This window comes from Mustela erminea, chromosome 18, assembly GCF_009829155.1.
Source record: "Mustela erminea isolate mMusErm1 chromosome 18, mMusErm1.Pri, whole genome shotgun sequence".
Classification (NCBI taxonomy): Eukaryota; Metazoa; Chordata; class Mammalia; order Carnivora; family Mustelidae; genus Mustela; species Mustela erminea.
Window position 1 is genome coordinate 58338464 of NC_045631.1, and position 18034 is coordinate 58356497.

At 58.9% G+C, this 18034-nt stretch overlaps 2 protein-coding genes and 1 long non-coding RNA gene across 3 annotated transcripts; 2 read left to right on the plus strand and 1 right to left on the minus strand.

Moving 5' to 3' along the window:
- The first annotated feature begins 21 nt into the window (after positions 1-21).
- Positions 22-9452, plus strand: BIRC5 (baculoviral IAP repeat containing 5). Its single transcript, XM_032321903.1, has 4 exons — positions 22-230; positions 787-896; positions 2325-2442; positions 7496-9452. The coding sequence occupies exons 1-4, from the start codon at positions 120-122 to the stop codon at positions 7583-7585; spliced, it is 429 nt and encodes a 142-aa protein (XP_032177794.1). The 5' UTR covers positions 22-119; the 3' UTR covers positions 7586-9452.
- A 3781-nt stretch (positions 9453-13233) lies between these two features.
- On the plus strand, positions 13234-17975 carry TMEM235 (transmembrane protein 235). The gene is given in 5 exon segments (XM_032321900.1): positions 13234-13831; positions 15406-15486; positions 15686-15823; positions 17536-17741; positions 17744-17975. Coding segments are annotated over 5 exon segments (828 nt in total). The 5' UTR covers positions 13234-13650; the 3' UTR covers positions 17966-17975.
- LOC116578044 lies at positions 15135-17662 on the minus strand. The gene is made up of 2 exons (XR_004280711.1): positions 17583-17662; positions 15135-17023 (listed from the first exon to the last, which is right to left on the minus strand). It is a non-coding gene; the product is annotated as an uncharacterized LOC116578044 (long non-coding RNA).
- Positions 17976-18034: the final 59 nt, after the last annotated feature.

The window sequence follows — 18034 nt, forward strand, 5'->3', positions numbered from 1 at the left end:
TGCCTTCCCAGAATGCCGCGGGCGCAGCGCGGTGGGGCAGCGCGTTCCCGACCTGCCCCGCGCCGGCCGCCAACCGCCGGATTTGAATCGAGTCGGCGCTCGGCGCCTGCGGCGGCGGGATGGGCGCTTCGTCGTTGCCCCCCGCCTGGCAGCTCTACCTCAAGGACCACCGCGTCTCTACGTTCAAGAACTGGCCGTTCCTGGAGGGCTGCGCCTGCACCCCGGAGCGGGTGAGACCGCCTGGCCTCCCTGGGCCCCAGGCCCGCCCCTCCCCAGAGCCCTGACGCGGCCCCGGGGTGACCGGGTCCGGCCGTGGGCTCCCGACCCCGTGAAGCCCCTCCCCCTGTGGGCTCCCGAATCCTGAGCGACCCCTCCCTCCGTGGGCTCCCGGGCCCCCCCTCCCTGTGGGCTTCCAGACCCCGGGACGACCCCTCCAGCGGTGGGCTCCCGGGCCCGGGGTGACCCCCTCCCTCCGTGGGCTCCCGGCTGGGGCGACCTCCCGCTACGGGCTCCTGGACCCCCAGATGACCCCGCCCGCTGCGGGCTCCCGGCCCGGGGTGACCCCCTCCAGCTGTGGGGGCCCGGCCGGGGCGACCTCCCGCCACGGGCTCCTGGACCCCCAGACGACCCCTCCCTCCGTGGGCTCCCGGCCGGGCGACCTCCCGGCTCCTGGACCCCCAGACGACCCCGCCCCCTGTGGGCTCCCGGCTGGGGCGACCCCTCCCGCTGCGGGCTCCTGGATCCTAGAGCTCCTAGCGGGGCCTGAGCCTGCGCTCTCTCCTGCAGATGGCCGAGGCCGGCTTCATCCACTGTCCCACTGAGAACGAGCCCGACTTGGCCCAGTGCTTCTTCTGCTTCAAGGAGCTGGAAGGCTGGGAGCCGGATGATGACCCTATGTAAGTCCCCCAGGCCAGCCTCGCTGGGCTTCCAGGGCGCCCCGCTGCGAGCTGGGCCTGAGAAAACCATGCGAATGTCCCAGACACTCGGTGAGGGAGCGGCTGCGGCTTTTGCAGCTCGTGTTGTGCCCCTGTGACGGCCAAGGGGCGAATTTCTGTGCCGGTGCCCAGCGGCACTTAGGCCTTTTCCGACCCGACTTGGCCCGACGTCCTCCAGAGCGGAGGCTGAAGGACGGCGTGTTCTTGGAGGACTGTCCTTGACGCCTGTCGGGTCTGGCCCGTGGGGGAGTGGAGCCTGCGGGGACGCGCGGGTGTCGGGTGCTTTCCCAGCTGGAGTCTTCAGATCTGAAGTGTCCCCGAGCTGCCACTCACGCCAGAGAAGACACTCCCAAGGGGTACCCTGGCGGCGTTTGGGGGTTTGTTCTTTCAGGCATCTAGAGCTGTTTCTTTTAATTCCGTGTGTGTGTTGGCACGGACCCTGATGGCTGTCCTGTATGAGACCCCACCTCCTCCTCTCGCTTTTGCCCCCGTTCACACCCCGTTGCGGCCACAGCGTTAGTATTTCCTGTAGAGAATCCCCCACGCCGTCTCTTCTTGGCCAAAAGAGAGTTGCTTTTCCCTGATGTGCTTGCTCTTATGACCCAGTCTCTCTCTCTCTCTTTTTTTTTTTTAAATATTTTATGTATTCCCTTGACAGGGAGAGAGCAGAAGCAGGGGCAGTGGCAGGCAGAGGGAGAGGGAGAAGCAGGCTCCCCACTGGGCAGGGAGCCCGATGCGGGGCCCGATCCTGGGATGCTGAGCTGACTAAGCCACCAGGTGCCCTCGTGACCCATTCTTGACTGGGCTGGCATGGTGCGCGTGCCGGGATCGCCGAGGGAGTACCCCTTGTGATCCTGGGAGTGAATTTCTCCGTGCCGGAGCACGTTCAGACGTCCTTCCTATGGGCTGTCCTCTGGGGCTTGGTGCGGCTGTGTGTTCATTCCAGTGCCGTTCCGCTCACACTGCTGTCCTCTACGCAGGGGTAATTCGCAGGGCAGACAGTGAGGCCGGGGAGTTCCCCGGAGAAGCCTGGCCGCGAGCAGATCCTGTAACAATTCCAGGGAAATGGGGGAGATTACTTCACACAGTTCCTTCCTCGAGGGTTTTAGAGGGATTTGAGGTGTGCTGCCCCTGCCCTTATGTACCACTTTTCCTGCTAATTGCTGCAGGACTCCAGAAAAATCCCCTCAGCCCTAAGCGCCGTGGGAGATGCCCCGAGAGAGGGCAGGCCGGGCGTGGGCTGTGGGAGCGTGCCTGGGACGCAGCGGTGGTCCTGCGAACTTGAGCGAGCAGAGGGAGGCACGTCTGGGAGCCGGAGCTGGGTGTTGCTGACACGCTCGCTCTTCTCCCTTCCCCTGACTTCTCTCTGGTCCCGTATTGATTTTTTAGAGAGGAGCACAAGAAGCATTCGTCTGGTTGTGCTTTCCTTTCTGTCAAGAAGCAGTTCGAAGAATTAACCCTCAGTGAATTTTTGAAACTGGACAAAGAGAGAGCCAAGAACAAAATTGTACGTATTAGCCAGAGCGAGACCCAAGGGCCAACCCCGCTGAGCACTGAGTTCTGCGCCCTCGCCCTGGAGCGGCTTTGTTTTCCTCGGAAAGCAGTGTTAAGCCCCTCGGAGCCATCTGTCCTGGAATGTGGTCTTGGGGTGGTTCCCTCTTGGAAGATGTGTTTAGTACGAGGTCCTCTGGTGGTGGGCGGTGGTGGTCAGGCTGGCGTCCGGCCTTCAGTGGCAGTCTGTGTGGGAGGCCATTTACACGTTGTGTGTTCGGGTGTGGCCATGCTGGGGCAGAGGGTTTGGGGGCACGTAGTAGCATGTTGGGGAAGGGGCATCATGGGTATTGGGAAGAAGAGGCTCCAGTCCAACTGGACCTTGGGATCAGGCATCCTGGGTTATCGGGGAAGAGGAGGGGTGAGGCCGAGGGTCCACAGCGGGATGGGTACCAGGCAGCCAGGGTGGTAGAGAAAGTCGGTTCCCAGTTAAACCTGAATTTCAGGTATAGTTCGTGTTTGGTATGGATGTATTCTAAAAAAGTTACTTGTTTTTGTAAAGTTTATGAAGTTTCAATTTACTGGGCATCCGTATTTTTATTTGCTAAGTCTGACAAAATTACAGAGAATAAATGTTTGGGTGTTTGCTATCCTTGTAGCAAAGCACTGGGCTGGGAGTGGACATCCTGGTTCTGTCCCCGCCACTCACGGACTCCATGAGTTCAGGCTGGTCTTGGTGCATGTGGAAGACAGATCCCCGTGATTTCTGAGACCCTTTTCTGGTTGAAAATTTATGTTCCTTTTTAGAGATGATTATGAAATAGTTCTGTCTAATATAGGATAAATGCTGAATACCAAATTTTTTGTTAGGAAAGTGGAAGAACTTAGCAGTCAGTGTAGCATGTTCTGGAAGAGTGTTTGCACAGTGGGGGCCTTGAGAACTACAGGGCTGGAAGCCGGAAGTGGGCCAGGGAGAGCCTTCTAGGTCAGGGGTCAGCACACCCTCCACAAGGTGCCACAGATAGTCAATATTTTAGCCTTCATGGGCTGCAGGTTTCTGTTAGATGCTCTTTTTCTTTCTTTCTTTTTTTTTTTTTTAAGATTTTATTTATATAGAGTGAGAGAGCGTGAGCAGAGGGAGAAGCAGGCTCCCCACTGAGCAGGGAACCCCATGTGGGACTCGATTCCAGGATCCTGGGATCATGACCTGAGCTGAAGGCAGACACTCAAACAACTGAGCCACCCAGGCGCCCTCTAGTAGATATTATTCTGTTGTTCTTGTTTTCACAACTGTTTAAAAATGTGAAAACCAATTGTAGCCCAATGACTGAGAAACAGGCTGTGTCCCATGGGCCACAGTTTGCCAAGCCCATTCTAGATGAGAGACCAGCCTGTTTACTTAGGGGAAAGTGGTGAGAAAGCTGTGCCCCAGCAAACAGAAGGGGGATCGGTGTATAGGCCAGGGAGAGGCTGAAGCCAGACTGTGGCTTGTGCGCTGAAAAAGACAAAGGTTGTTCGGTGTTGCAACAAAGAGAGAAGGTTGATGTGACAGCACAGCTCCAATACAGTGAGTGACCCACTGCTTCTAGGCCCCATGGTCTGGTGGGCAGAGCCAGGTGCCTGTGGGGAGAGGTGACTCACTGGAGCAGGAAGCCCACCAGGTCGCCACCAGCTGCGGGAACAGCAGTGGGGCCACGCCAGAGCAGGGTAAAGAGGCAAGTGAGAAAAGTGGGGGATGGGAAGAAAATGTTTTGCTTTCATTGTGCGACTGTTTCTGTTCTCCCCAAGTCAGAATACAGGACGCTTAAATTTTTTTTTTTAAATTCTTATTTATTTGAGAGAGCTTGTAGTTGGGCACCAGCAGGGGGAGGGGCAGAGGGAGACGCCGACTCCCCGCTGAGCAGGACCCTGGGATCACGACCTGAGCCCAAGGCAGACACTTCAACTCCTGAGCCACCCAGGCGCCCCAGAACCCAAGATACTTCAAAAGGATGCCTTTGTTGCTGTTGCTTTGTTTAATCACAAAACAATGCAAACTTTCAGGAGGGAGACTCAAAAGCTCCATGCTATGCTAAGGGCTAAGTGGTGGTCACCACTGTTTACTGTGTTTCCTTCAGATAATTTTTAAATTTCTGTATTTTAAAAAAGACTAAAAAGCGTATGCTGCTCATACTTTTCATAATCAGTTTACACAACTTACACAACAGGGAGTTTGTGAGCCTGGGGCCCTCACTGTACTGTTGTGATGTTGCGGAACTGTGCTCGCCAGCCCTGTGGCCGTCACTGGGCATGGCTTTGATGACAAAGACTCTGTAGAGGGCAGGTTTCCATGCTCTGGTCACACAGTGTCCTACCTGCCCAGTGGAGGGACGTGGCCACTTGCTGCAATGCTGCATGGCACAGATAACAGAATAGTTTTGTTGTTGCAAAGGGTCCTGTGGGACACGCTGTTCTAGAGTACCAGCTGACTGTAAGATCTGCAAATAATTATCACTAAGGTAAAACTCGGGTCCCCTCGTGTCCCCGTGCACTTGCCCATGTGAACGCATGGTCATGTCTGGGGTCAGAGCCACGTGCAGGGAACTGGCATAACCAGAGGTCTGTCCGCTTTGCCCTGGAGCCCCCAGGTGGGCAGTCGAGGGCACGTCACTCCTGAGTGTGGGCTGGCACACAGACCTCGTCTGTTCTGTGAGGGTCAGTACGGTTGGGGGGCTGGCGTGTTCAACCGGAAAGTCAGCTCTGTGGTCGCAGCATGTGGTTTAAGGTAGTCGTTTATTGGACAGTTGAGATAACTGTGTCGGGTGAGCAGATCCTGGAGACCAGGCACAGATGTTTGCTGTGATGCCGCGGGTGTCTGAGGCCCCAGACTCCCACGGGAGGTGCCGCTGCTCGTCCGTGTGACAGGATCACTGAGGGAGCCGCCCGCCTGGGGCCTGACGCCGGAAGGTGTGCTGCCCCACTGGACGGCCTCTAGGCTGGGAGCGTGCTCCCTGCTCAGGACATTCCTGCTGCTGCATCGCCACCTCTACCTTTTGAGGAAAAGGAAGTAAATTAGAACCAGTTAGAAAATAAACCAGTTCAGGGGCGCCTGGGGGTCTCAGTCGTTAAGCCTCTGCCTTTGGCTCAGGTCATGATCCCAGGGTCCTGGGATCGAGCCCCACATCAGGCTCCTGCTCAGTGGGAAGCCTGCTTCTCCTTCTCCCCTCCCCCTGCTTCTGTTCTCTCTCGCTGTGTCTCTCTCTGTCAAAAAAATTAAAAAATAATCTTAAAATTAAAAAAATATTTTTTAAAAAGAAAAGAAAATAAACTAGTTCAGGGAATGACCTGAATGGGAGCAAGCAGACCTGCGTCTGTGGACGCTAGTGATGAGGGAGAAAGAAGCCCAGGAGGAAGGAGGCGACGCCAAAGCCCCAGATGGTAAACTTCTGCGCAGTGAGCACTATGTTGTTAAGAGCGAGTTTCCGGGTTTTTTTGAAGATTGATTTATTTATTTTAAGGAGAGAGTGGGAGGGGCAGAGGAAGAGGGAGAATCCGGAGCAGACCCCTCGCGGAGTGTGGAGCCCGATGTGGGGCTCCGTCTTGCGACCCTGAGATCATGCCCTGAGCGGAAATGAAGAGTCGGATGCTTGACCGACTGAGCCACCTGGGCGGTGCCCCATGAGTTTCTGATTTTTCCTTCAATCCACCTTTATGAAGAAAATAGAGGGGGGCACCTGGGTGGCTCAGTTGGTTGAGTGTCTCGCTCTTGATTTGGACTCAGGTCATGATCTCAGGGTTGTGGGATCAAGCCCCGAGTTGGGCTCTGTGGTCAGCGGGGAGCCTGCGGGGCATTCCCCTCCCTTCCCCTCTGTCCCTCCCCCTGGTCACACGCAGGCATGTGCACTTGATCTCGCTTCCTAAAATAAATACATCTTTTAAAAAAGCGTTTAAAATGGAGGTATTGACGTCCGTGTTGTGGTGGTTATGTTACAGCCGTGTACATCAGGGCTTAATTAATTTAAGCTTTATTGAAAGAGAAGAAAAAAATAATATATTTTAAAAGGCCATCGTCAGGGCCCCTGCCTGGCTCAGTTGATGGGCCATGCAACCTTTAATCTCATGGTTGTGAGTTTACGTGCCATGGTGGGTGCACAGATTAAAAAACAAAAAGACCACAGTTGTCTTTCCATATCCATAGAGACGAGGCACTCGGGTTGCAGGGTTGTCCGTTACAGGGCACACCACTAATTGTCCGATGCTGTTCTCTTTTTTGTGTCAATTTCTTATTTTATTAATTTTTCTTTTAATTAATAATTTTAAGTAAGCCTTATACATGGCAGCAAAATTAAGATACACAGAAATACTTAATGAAAAGTGATTTTTTTAAAGTTAGCCTCTAATTAGAAAACAAACTTAATAAAGGTCTGTTAGCTTTTTAACGTGTCAGAGAAATCCAGGAGAACACACATGAGGGTTGGCAGAGAGGTTCCTGGATCTGCTGATGGGATCCGGCATTTGTCCTGGCCGGAGCACTGAGCGGAACAGACAGGTCAGAAGGCAGTGTCGGCTGCGGGAAGCAGAAGACTCTTCTGTTTCAGGAGAGAAAGCCGAGGCTCGGCAGTGTCTGCGTGGACAGGAGGGGGCTCTGGGCCTGAGCTGGGGGAGCTTCTGAAGCAGTGCGGGCGGTGGTTAAGATTAGGAATGTGCCAGAGCCTAGCTGGGCCACCTGCACACCTCTGGGGTAGTGTGGTCCTCGTCATGGTAGAGCGCGGGCGGTGGTGACCCCTGCCTCACGGGACGCCGAGCGAGAAAGCAGTTCGCGTGTGTGAAGCAGGTGAAATGGTGCTCAGGGCACAAAGGTTGGGGAGTATTTTCTTTCATGATTATTAGGAAGTAGCTGAGGTGGGGGGCTCGTGAGTCAGGCTATTTAGCCCCAAATAGCGGGTGGAGGGTGTTCTGCACCCTAACCCAGCGCCTGATTTGTTAGGGGCTCAGTCAATGTCGCCTTGTTCTTTCCACGTTGGTCTTATCTACAGGGTGTGATGGGGAAGCTCTCAGCTCGGTTTCATGCGCCTCTTCTTTATTTCCAGGCAAAGGAAACCAACAGTAAGCAGAAAGAATTCGAAGAGACGGCAAAGAGAGTGCGCTGTGCCATCGAGCAGCTGGCTGCCGCGGAGTGACCCCGCCGCCGCCGGGCGAGCTGCTCCCCACGTGGGGCGCGCGCCCTGCCGGGACCCTGCCCAGCGCCTTAGGAAACAGGAACATCCACGATTTGAAATTAGAATATTTAAGCTAGACTTTTGCTTTTTTCTTGAAAGCAGTGCCGGGGCTGCTTCTCTTCGGGCCGCTGAGTCCAGGAACCGATTCTCTCATTTTTCTTTGGTAGTTTTTGTGCCGTTGGTTCCTGGGCTCCTGGGGGTGAGAGGGTGAGCAGCGTGTTCTGGCCGCGGAGCCCTCCCGCGGCGCAGCGTTGGCTTCAGGCTGGCAGCCGGCTGCGCAGCCTGAGCTTTGATGCTTGAACGTAATCTTGGGTCTGTTGCGGCTGCACAAATAGAGAATTAAGGATGCCATTTTAGATTTTATTTGTCTGATAATCTGAACTTACGGTGCGCATTTCTTGTGTTCGCGCTACACTGTCTCACTTGGGTATGTCCAGGGCCTGCAGCGGTCCTCTCCCCGTCGGCTCTGGTACGGAGGCCTCCCTGCCTTCCGGAGCAGAGCAGACAGAACGCCATCCCTGCCGGGGCTCTGAGGTGCTGAGCGTGGGCTTCCTTGCCTGTCTTGTCGTTTTGGAATTTTCACAGGGGAGGTAAGAATCCAACCCCAGGCTGCCTTGGGCCCCCAGGTGTGCCAGAGCCCTTCCGGCACGGAGCCCCCGTGGCGGGGTGGGGTGGAGGAGACCCGATGTCTTGACAGCAAAGCCAGCCTCTGGCTCGGAGGCCAGCCGACCGTGCGTCCCTCCAGCGCGTACCACGGGCCCGTGGCAGGGTTGTCACATCTCTAACACAACGAAAAGGTCCTTAATGCCAGCGCCCTTTCCAGAGGCCTGGCTCCTTGCTCTGAATGAGCTGTGACGCGGGGGGGCAGGCAGGCCTGGGCGGGGAGACCCGCGGAAGGGGTTCCTGGTCTCAGGCTCCCAGCGCTCTGCAGGTGGCTACTTCCCCCTCCCCACGCGGGTTAGGTGGCCGGTGAGGCACCTGTGCTTCTCCTGTGAACCCCCGTCTAGGAGGACAGAGGGATCGATTAATCTAAAAAGTGCACTGGAAATGTGTTTTAGAGGAAATTTTTTGTAGATAACTTAGATATTTTTTCGTAGTCTACAAGATCATGGATTTCCGTGACGTCACTTAGAGCAGTGGCACTAACCTCGGCGGCTTGGTGCCCCTGAGCTGCGGTTTGCTGGTCTGTAACGCGGGGTCCCGAAGCCTGCACCACTGCAGCTGGCCTTCTGTGCGGGTGCGGGATGCGTGTGTGAGGGGGCCTGACACAGCGTCCCAGCTTCTTGGGCTCCGCAAAGCCGCTCTCTTGTTGTGCTGGAATTACTACTTCGCAGAACAGTGCAGAGTACGAGAGCGAGCGCGAAGCCCTTCTCCGTCGTCGGGGCGATCCGTGGGAGCCTCAGGTGGCTCTGGAGACGGGGCAGCCGGAAGCAGGCCGCAGGAGCCGTCACGCGCCAAACTGCTGCCGCATTAGATGCCCTCGTCTGCCGGCCCGGCTCATGGCTCCCGCCCCGACAGCAATGCAGAGGCCCGAATCCTTTTGAAATCACTTGACTCGGAGCCGTGGGGACTTGGTGGGCTGCTCGGGTGACTTGTCAGCCCCGGGTGGCCGTGTCTCCGCGGCTGCTACCCGCTCCCCCGCGCATCTGCCTTCTCCCTGTGCTCGTCCCTCCCCGAGGCCGGCTCACACGCGGCTGAAGCCTGGTGTTACGGGACAGACTGTATCCGTCCCTCCACGAATTGGAGCTGCAGGGTGGGTTGTGAACGGTTCTACTGGAGGTCATCTTGTTGTTTTCGGAAAAATAAAAACCATTTCGTTTGAAACACAGCTGCAGACCCTACTGGGTTTTTAAAATCCTGTCAGGTCTGTGTGGTGGTTCCTGGCCCGCCACCTGCTGCTTCCCACCCACAGGCTTGCGGGGCCTCGGGGCTGGAATGAGCCCGAGCAGACAAGAAGCCGGCCCTGGCCTACAAGGCCCGCCAGTGTGTGTCACCTGTGCCCGTACCAGCTGTGAACTGGCCATGCAAAATGCGTTTCAGACTCCGCTCTTTCTACTGCATCTGTCAGACAGGGAGGAGCTTGGAGGAGATTTACTGCAGTGGTTTCTGCTGGAGGGAAAAAGCTCTCTAGCCTTTGTACTCATCTGAGTCTGTGCCCATGCGTCATGGGTCCTTCTCTGTAACAGTGGCCCTTTACCGGTGGCTCCGTAGAGAGGCTGACCCTTTGCGCAGCGGGCAGTGATGGGGTTCTCGGCTTCGGCAGGCTGGGCTGTGGAGCAAGACCCAGCGGGAGTGAGCCATCTTACACGTTCCCCTCCTACAGAGGTGTTGTCTAGAGGCTGTGTTTATCCCCGGGCCTTCGTGACTGTCCTCTTGAAGCACGAAATAGACCTCTGTTAATCAAGCCAGAAGCCTTTGCCAAGGCCGAAAGCCTCAGGATTTTTTTCATATATGTGTCCCCTTTTGCATTCTCCAGGTCTGTGAGAGTCTGGAAGGGTCGTGACAGATCCTTAAGGGCGGGCACATGCAGAGCGCGGTGTACGCTGCAGGCCAGCCTTGGGATCCGAATCCTCCCGCTGTCCCCAGCACTGACGAGTGCCAGCCTGACCCAAAGTGACCTGCCAAGCGTGGAGCCTTCACACAGTGCCAGCAGGTTGGTACCCCCTTGGGGTGCTGACCACTCTGCAGGTTGCACTTAAAAAGAAAGAAGTCAAAATTTGCCAGTAAAGTCTTAGGTGGTCTTACCTGCATTTTGTCATGCAGAAATAGAGCCTCGCAGAGAGGTGGAGAAGCTTGTCCAAGATCGTATGACAAAGGTCAAGGACGGGACCCAGGCCCGCTGGCCCCGGAGATGGGCCCTCCCTGATGAATGATGCGCCCCGGCCTTGCGGGTGTGGCCGGGGTCGGCTGCCTGACTCCAGAGCCGGGCCTGGCTCGAAGCCATCCCCATGCCGTTTTTCGGACTGCTTTGTCAGGCCTGCACTCTGCGGAACAGAATCCGTCCCCCCAAGGGTTCCACTGATCTTCCTAACACAACATTTTAAAAAATTTCGAACTGAGATTCATGGGCACTTGGAAAGACGGTCCAAAGGGGCCCCAACAACCCTTCACCCAGCTTGCTCTGCTGCGACGACCGTGAAACGTCTGTGCTTGCTTCTGACATGGAAGGTCTGAGCTGAGAAGAGGGTCCATTGTGCAGGCACCTGGCTCTGAACCAGTGTCGCCATCACAAAGGGTTTCTCGTCTGGGGCGGGGGTGGGGGGGAGGAGAGGGGCCGTCTCGTTCTTAAAACAACTGCACGGTTGGTTCCCCCGCCGGTTCCCCCGCGGGGCTCAGCCTGCAGCATTCGGGCCAGTTTTCAGCTGACCAGCCACACCCGGGCCTTAGCTTCTCTGTGGTTATGTTCCCCTTGACCCCCAAGGCGGGAACGTCTGTCCACTCGTTCGGGGACGTCTGTCCACTCGTTCACTCCGATGCTTGAGCGCTGACAGGAGCCACGTGCTGCGCCCGGGACCCGAGTGACAGCCGGGGAGGACTCAGTCTCCCATGGCGAGCGCGGGCTCTAGGCCACAGCCAGCAAATAGCCGTGTGACGACGCTGCCTTGAGTAGAGCACGGAAGGCCCGAGCTGTCTGTCGGGACGGGGAGGAGGCGGCTGACAACCACAGCAGGGAAAGCTGGGTCCGGCGCGGGAACAGAAGCGTGTGCTCCGGGGACTCCGGTGCATGTCGCGACGTGCGGCCCTCCCGTTTGCCCGGCAGAAAGCTGCGTCTGGGGCCCGTGGGCAGACGCTGGTGAGTCTGACGTGACCCTGAGGTGCCCTTCATAGATCCTATTGCTTCCTGGGATGAGACTGACCCCGTGTGTGGCCATCTCCCCGCCTGCGCCGTGGCCCACGGAGCCTGGCCGCCACCCGCATCAGCGTGGAAGACCTCTGTGTCCGATCTACGACCTCCACCCCTTGAGAGCCCTGTAGCATGGTTGGTTTTGGCCAGAATAGTGTCTCGATGAGTCTCCCGAGGAGGACTGGCCCACAGGGCACCCCGATGGCACGGCACTGGCCTGTGGGTAAATGAGGTCTCCTCCTTCTGTTGGAGGAGTTTGCTGAGTGCAGTGAGCTGAGCTGGTGCCTGAGCCGCGATGCCGAGTGGCTCCGTGATTTCCCCAGCAGTTTTAGCTGCTTCCTCAGCCCGGGGCTGGAGGCAATGCCCTGTGGCATCAGCCTGGAATGGGAGGCTCATTGGGCCCACAGCCATCGCTGGGGTCAGGGTCCTTACCACCCCCGAAGAGCTAGTTGAATGCAAGTTTTTAAAAAAGAGGCTCAGGGGAATCCCGGTTTCTTTGTCACTTAAAATCGGAATTTCTTCCATCCAAACGTCCCTCCTGCCCCTGATTTTGGTGGTGGTGGTCTGATGCGATTTCCGAAGAGCCTCTGGCATCCTGCACATGGGCTTGGTGCTTACCAAGTGGCCAACCGACAGCTCCAACCACGGGTTATGAGCCAGTCATAGGAGGACGACCAGTGGAAAGGGGTCATTGCAAAGGGGCGCTTTTTCAGAACCAGGCTAGGGTATGATCTGGGTCCATCTTAGGGATATAGACTGGTGGGATTCATCCGAGCAGCCCCGTGAGGATCAGTGCCTGCTGCCTAGGGGGACAAAGTAGTCAGTGGCTCCCAACTGCACACTGGGTTTCGGGCACGGAACTTTAAAGCAGGGAGATAGGGTGTAGACTGCTAACATGGCCATCTACACTGCATCGTGAGCGCGAGACGTGTCTATTCCTGTGTGCAGCTGTGTGGCTCGGTGCGGACAATGGCCTCCAGCAGTGTGGTCCCCAGCCCTGTCAGCAGAACCCTCTTTTTTTTTTTTTTTAAAGATTTTATTTATTTGACAGACGGAGATCACAAGTAGGCAGAGAGAGAGAGAGGAGGAAGCAGGCTCCCCGCTGAGCAGAGAGCCCGATGCGGGGCTCGATCCCAGGACCCTGAGATCATGACCTGAGCCGAAGGCAGAGGCCCCAACCCACTGAGCCACCCAGGCGCCCGCCAGCAGAACCCTCTTTATGGGGATGCCAAGGAGACCCTTCCAGAAAGCTCGGGCTGTCCTCCTAGTCCCTCGATCATACCTTCGACCCAGAAAACAAGGCTGCGACCCACTGAAGGCAGTGTGGGTCCTTGTCACGTTGTGGCTGAACGCTGGGTCACTGTTCACCTTGGCCGGCTTCCAGCGGCCCTGCCCTGCCTCCTCGCTCCCCGCTCTCCCTCCTGCTTTGTAGAAGGCTGCCTGGAAGCAAGACTTCTCCTTCCGTAGCCCCCTTGCCAGCCTGCCCAGGCCCTTTGCCCATCCAGCCCGCCTCACTGGATCCCTTTGGTTAGTCCTGGAGACCGATTAAGACCAGGAGCAGCCAGGGGTCAGGTGCCGCAGCCAGGGGTGGCTGCCTCCCGCCATTCAGGCTGCCAGCTTCCTGGCCAGCGAGGTCAGCTGCCTGCTGAGCCCCCTCCTGAGATGACACAGGCCCCACCCTTCCTCCTCCTCAGCCCGGCCATTTGTCAGCTGAAAAACTGGAGGTTTGGAGAGAGTAAGACATTTGACAAGGGACCCACTCCAGCGACCAGCTCCTCGGGGACGCTGGGGTTTGAACCCAGGTCTGGGGCAGGTCCGCCTGCAGCTCTGAGACCTCCATCCCTGCACCCGAGATCTGCAATCGCGTTGCCAAGAGGTGGGACCGATCTTCCTGCAAACCTGGGGGGGGTGGGTGTTGTGAGGCTGGCGCGCAGGCAGCAAAGGGGGCGCCGCGTCCAGAAAACCCTCGGAGTGGCAGCACCAGCTTGCCGCCCCAGCTCCCCGCGTCCCCCAAACCGTGCCCCTTACTCCCTGGCGCCCGCCCCCCCCCCCCGCCCCGACCCAGCTCACCAAATCTCAGCCCCCGCTCCCCGGCCGGCCTCGCCTTCTCCCCGCTCCCCCACTCTCTCAACCCCGAGGTCCTCTCTGCTCCCCAAATCCCCCGGCGCCACTCCCGGACTGCATGGCCTGGTTGGGCGCGCAGCTCCTGGCCGCCGCCCTGGGCGCGCTGCTCAGCTTCGCGCTGCTGGCGGCCGCCGTGGCCAGCGACTACTGGTACGTCCTGGAGGTGGCGGACGCCGGCAACAGCACCGGGCGGGCCGCGCGGCTGTCCTCGCACTCGGGGCTCTGGCGCGTCTGTGAAGGTACAGTGGTGGCGGGCCGGGGCGCAGAGGGCGCGGGCAGGGCTGCGCCCCTCCTGCCCCCACTCCCCATCCCGGACTCTGTTTTCTCCCAAAACTGGGCGGTGACAGTAGGGCTCAGAAATGAAAGGGTCGGGCACCGGGCGGTTGCGGGGAGAAGGGCATTTTGGGGCCCCCAGAGCCTGGGGAGCAGGAGCCCTGGGCATTCCTTTGCCCTCCCTGGTGGGGGCGGGGGTGTCTTGTGTTAGTAGCGGCACATTGCTTGGTAGATGAGAAGGAACCCCCGGCTCTCAGTGGGCTCTGCCATTGGCTGCTGCCTGTCCCTCCAAGGCTTTGTCCGAAGGGGAGAAGATGCTTCTTCTCAGGATGCAAGTCGGTGGGGGGTGGTTGGGAGAGTGAGGGAGGAAAGCAGGGGCAGGACCCTGCACCCAGGGCACAGGCTCCTGTTCTTCCTCAAGCAGGGGTGCGGGCGCTGAGGTGGGGGGGGGTGGTTGGGAGAGTGAGGGAGGAAAGCAGGGGCAGGACCCTGCACCCAGGGCACAGGCTCCTGTTCTTCCTCAAGCAGGGGTGCGGGCGCTGAGGTGGGAGAGGTGCGGGGCACTGGGGACCTCCGGGAAGGGCACGGTTCCACATCCAAGTGACCACGAGTTGTTTCTCAATTGCTGTCCGCAGAGGTTCAGCCTAGCACAGCCAGGGCCCCCGGAGTAAGACCCCTGTTCCTCTCTATTCCCCCACCCCCTCCCCGCCACCTGACGGCTTGACGAGCCCTTGGGCACCAAACAGGAGTGCCTTGTACCTTTCACACCTGCGGAGAGGGGAGGCCTTTCCCTCCGCAAGGCCTATGTGACGGGGTGACCAGCGGGCTGGGGGTCCTCCCCTGCACAGGACCAGCCCTGGGGGGCAGCAGTGTCTGTGAGAGCGTGTGAATGTGTGTGTGTGCATATGCGTGAGCATAGGTCTGTGTGAGTGCCAGCGTGTGTGCATGTGTCAGTGTGTGTGTGTGCACATGAGTGTACGTGTGGGAGGCTCCGTGCGTGCGCGTGCGTGACGACACCTTCCTTGGTGGCAGCCGGGGAGGAAAGACGAGCTGTTGGTGCATCCGCAGAACACACTGCGCTGATTGCTCCAAAGCCCCCTTGATGTGTGCATGTGTGTGTGCAGATGTGGGTGGGTATGCATGCGTGTGTGCAAGAGTAGGAGTCCACGTTACACGCACCTTTTCCTGTCCAGGCAAAGCCACACGTGAGCCTGCTCAGGGCCCCAAGCCTAAGGGAGAGCTGAGGGCAGCGTCTCCGGGATGTTTGAATTTCAGACTGACATCTATGTAGGTATATTTGTCCGTTACAGAAACAAAACAGGTCTTAAATCCTCCAAACCCACTTGGAGTCACAAACTCTGGGGTCCAGAAGAGAATCTGACGGGGCTCCGTGGCCACTGACCAGCCCGCTGGGTTCAGGCAGGGCTGAGAGCGTGATGTCCAGTGTGCCCGCAAGACCGCCCATCTCAGAGGGACCCAGGGTGGTTGGGGATCCCACAGGGGTCCAGCCCCCCAAGCTTCTGTCCTTTCTGCTTTTTAGGGCAAAACAGCTGCATCCCCCTGATCGATCCCTTTACCAGCGGGAACCTGGATGTCCCCACCTCAGTGCAGCACCTCATCTGTGAGTCCTGGGCCCGAGTCCTCATCCCCCACCCCCCACCCCCGGTCTGTCCTTCATCTGCAGGCAAAACTGTCCCACAAAGGTGGTCCTCCAGGCAGACAGGGCTCTGCAGCGCTCACTTGGATCTGCCGGCAGGGGTGGGGGGCAGGGGGGGCCGGTCCAGGTCCCAGCCGGGACCCTGAGCCCCCTCTTCCGGCAGCCCTGCACCGAGCTGTCATGGTGACCCTGCCCCTGAGCCTCGTCCTCGTCGTGTGTGGCTGGATCTGTGGCCTCTTGGGCTCCCTGACGCGGAGCGTGGTCCTCCTCTTCTTCACCGGCTGCTACTTCTTGTTAGGAGGTGAGTGTGGGTGCCCTGGGGGCCACACGTCCTGGGAGTGGGAGTGCCTCCTTCCTGCCACCCTGTCTCCTGCTCTCATCTGGCCTGTGCTGAGCCTGGGCCCAGCCTGGGGACTGAGCCGCAGCAGGCAAAAGCATATTGGGTGTTACGGGGCCTTTCTAGGGACACAGGCAGGGGTTCTGGCTGTGGGCCTCAAGCCAGGGAGGGAGGAAGCCCAGGGCTGAGCTCCCCAAGGCGATCCCTGGACCTGGTCTCCTAGACCTGCAAGGGGGGCACTGTTCTCTCCTTCCCGGACTGGCCTGGTGGGAGCAGCTGGCGTGGTCAGACCCCGGCAGTGACACAGGTGAAGAGGGGCCTCGCGGTCCTTGGCAGTGACCCGGGTCCAGGCCCAGAATGTGACTGGTAACAGTTCCTCAGCCGACATTCCCCTAGACTCTTCTGGGCGCTGGCCAGCCGCACCCCCGGGGCTGCAGCTGTGGCCTCCCTGTGGTCCCAGTTTCCAGCTCAGAGGTCCAAGGTTTCACCAAGGTCACCAGTGCTTTTCAGTGCCATCTGCGCCTGCCCGCCAGCCGGTGCCCCCTGCTGCCCAAGCCTGGCTGTCGCTGATGCTGCCCTGGGGCTCCTTGGGGTCAGCTATCAGAGGCCTGTGCTATCGGGGTGAGGCCTGAGCTGGGTCTGGCATCCGGGCCAGCTCTACGGTCAAGGCCATGGCATTTGAAGCCCAGACCGTGGGGGCCTAGGGCTTCCTCTGGGGCAGGCCTGCCTCCTCGCCAGGGGATGCTGGCCCTGTGGGAGACCTTGGTCAAGTGGGAGCAGGCAGGCTTGCCTGGTGCCAAGAGCCTGGGGGACCAACAGCCCGGGTGTGCGCTTCAGAGAATGACAGCGGCAGTCAGCTGCGGCCGGCCCCCAGAGACCGGCTGTGTGGGTCTAAATCCAGTGAAGAGGACCTTGGGAAGCCACGGAGAGGAGTAACGGGGTGGGATCGTATCCAGGAAGCCTTGGCATGATGCTCTCAGAACCATGGCCCAGACAAGTGGGTGGACGGAGGGCCCGGGGGCAGCTGCTGCGGGGCGCTCCTCTTCCGAAGGACCCGGTTCGAAGAACACCCCACCTGCTCTGCTCGCTCAGGGTCCAGGCTGGCTGCTGTCCTCGCGGGGGATGCTCCTTGGAAACGGGTCCGTTGACATCACTGTCAGTGTTCTGAGCAGCCCCAGAGAGTCCAAGGGAGGACAGTGTCAGCGCTGGGGGGAGACGGGGCTGATGGGAGCAGGCGGGGCGATTGCAGACGGGGGAGGGGGCAGGCGCTGGAGGCTCAGGCTGGGGCCGGGGGGTGGGGGGGAGTAACCCAATGAAGTGGGGGGAACGGTAAGGAGAGGGGAGCTGGTCAGAGCTCCAGACCCCCTGGAGTCTGTGTATGTGTGTATGTGTATGTGTGTGTGTGTGTGTGTGTGTGACACTGGGGGACACAGGAGGGTGCTGTGTATGCAGAGGCAGTAGACTGGGGACTGTTGCCGAGGGTATACGTGGTGCCTTTCATGGGGGGGGTTGTGGGGTGATGCCCGGGGCTTTGGGGACTGTATCAGAGCCTGTTCCCCTCAAAGGCCAGCAGGGAGGGACTCCTGGTCTCCAGGACCACCTCGGCCAGGTCCTGGTGAGGCAGTGGCACTCAGTGGGTAGACACAGCAAGTGGTCCCCCTGCCCCCCTCCCCCAGGTGCCCTGACCTTGATAGGGGTCAGCGTCTACATCAGCTACTCCCACCTGGCCTTCGCCGAGACCGCCCGCCAGTACGGCCCCCGGCACGTGCAGGACATCCGCATCAGCTTCGGCTGGTCTCTAGCCCTGGCCTGGGGCTCCTGCGCCTCCGAGGCACTCAGCGGCTTCCTCCTGCTCGTGGCAGCCCGAGCCCTCAGCCTCAGCCGGCAGCCGGGGGACCCCCACTCTGTGGTCATCTGAGTCCCAGAGGGGCAAGTGGCAGGGGCGAGGGACAGAGTTTCCCTTTGCATCTGCAGGCCTGGCTGGAGATCTTGTTGGGAGGGGCACCTGCGGGGTGGGGGGCTGGGAGCAGAGCCAAGGAGCCAGGTTCCTGTTGCCTGGCAAAGCCGGATGTTTTGGGGGCCCCCTGCCCAGTTTATGCCCTTTAGGGACTAACTGGTGTGACTCTTTCTTGGGAATGAGAAAAGGGAGTCCCAGAAAGAGTCAGCAAGTGACCC

What these genes read in the sequence shown, in the direction of transcription:
- BIRC5 (XM_032321903.1), top strand. Translation starts at nt 120, where the DNA reads ATGGGCGCTTCGTCGTTGCCCCCCGCCTGGCAGCTCTACCTCAAGGAC. An exon ending in GCGCCTGCACCCCGGAGCGG is followed by an intron (nt 231 to 786) that starts GTGAGACCGCCT and finishes TCTCTCCTGCAG; the next exon opens with ATGGCCGAGGCCGGCTTCAT. An exon ending in GAGCCGGATGATGACCCTAT is followed by an intron (nt 897 to 2,324) that starts GTAAGTCCCCCA and finishes TTGATTTTTTAG; the next exon opens with AGAGGAGCACAAGAAGCATT.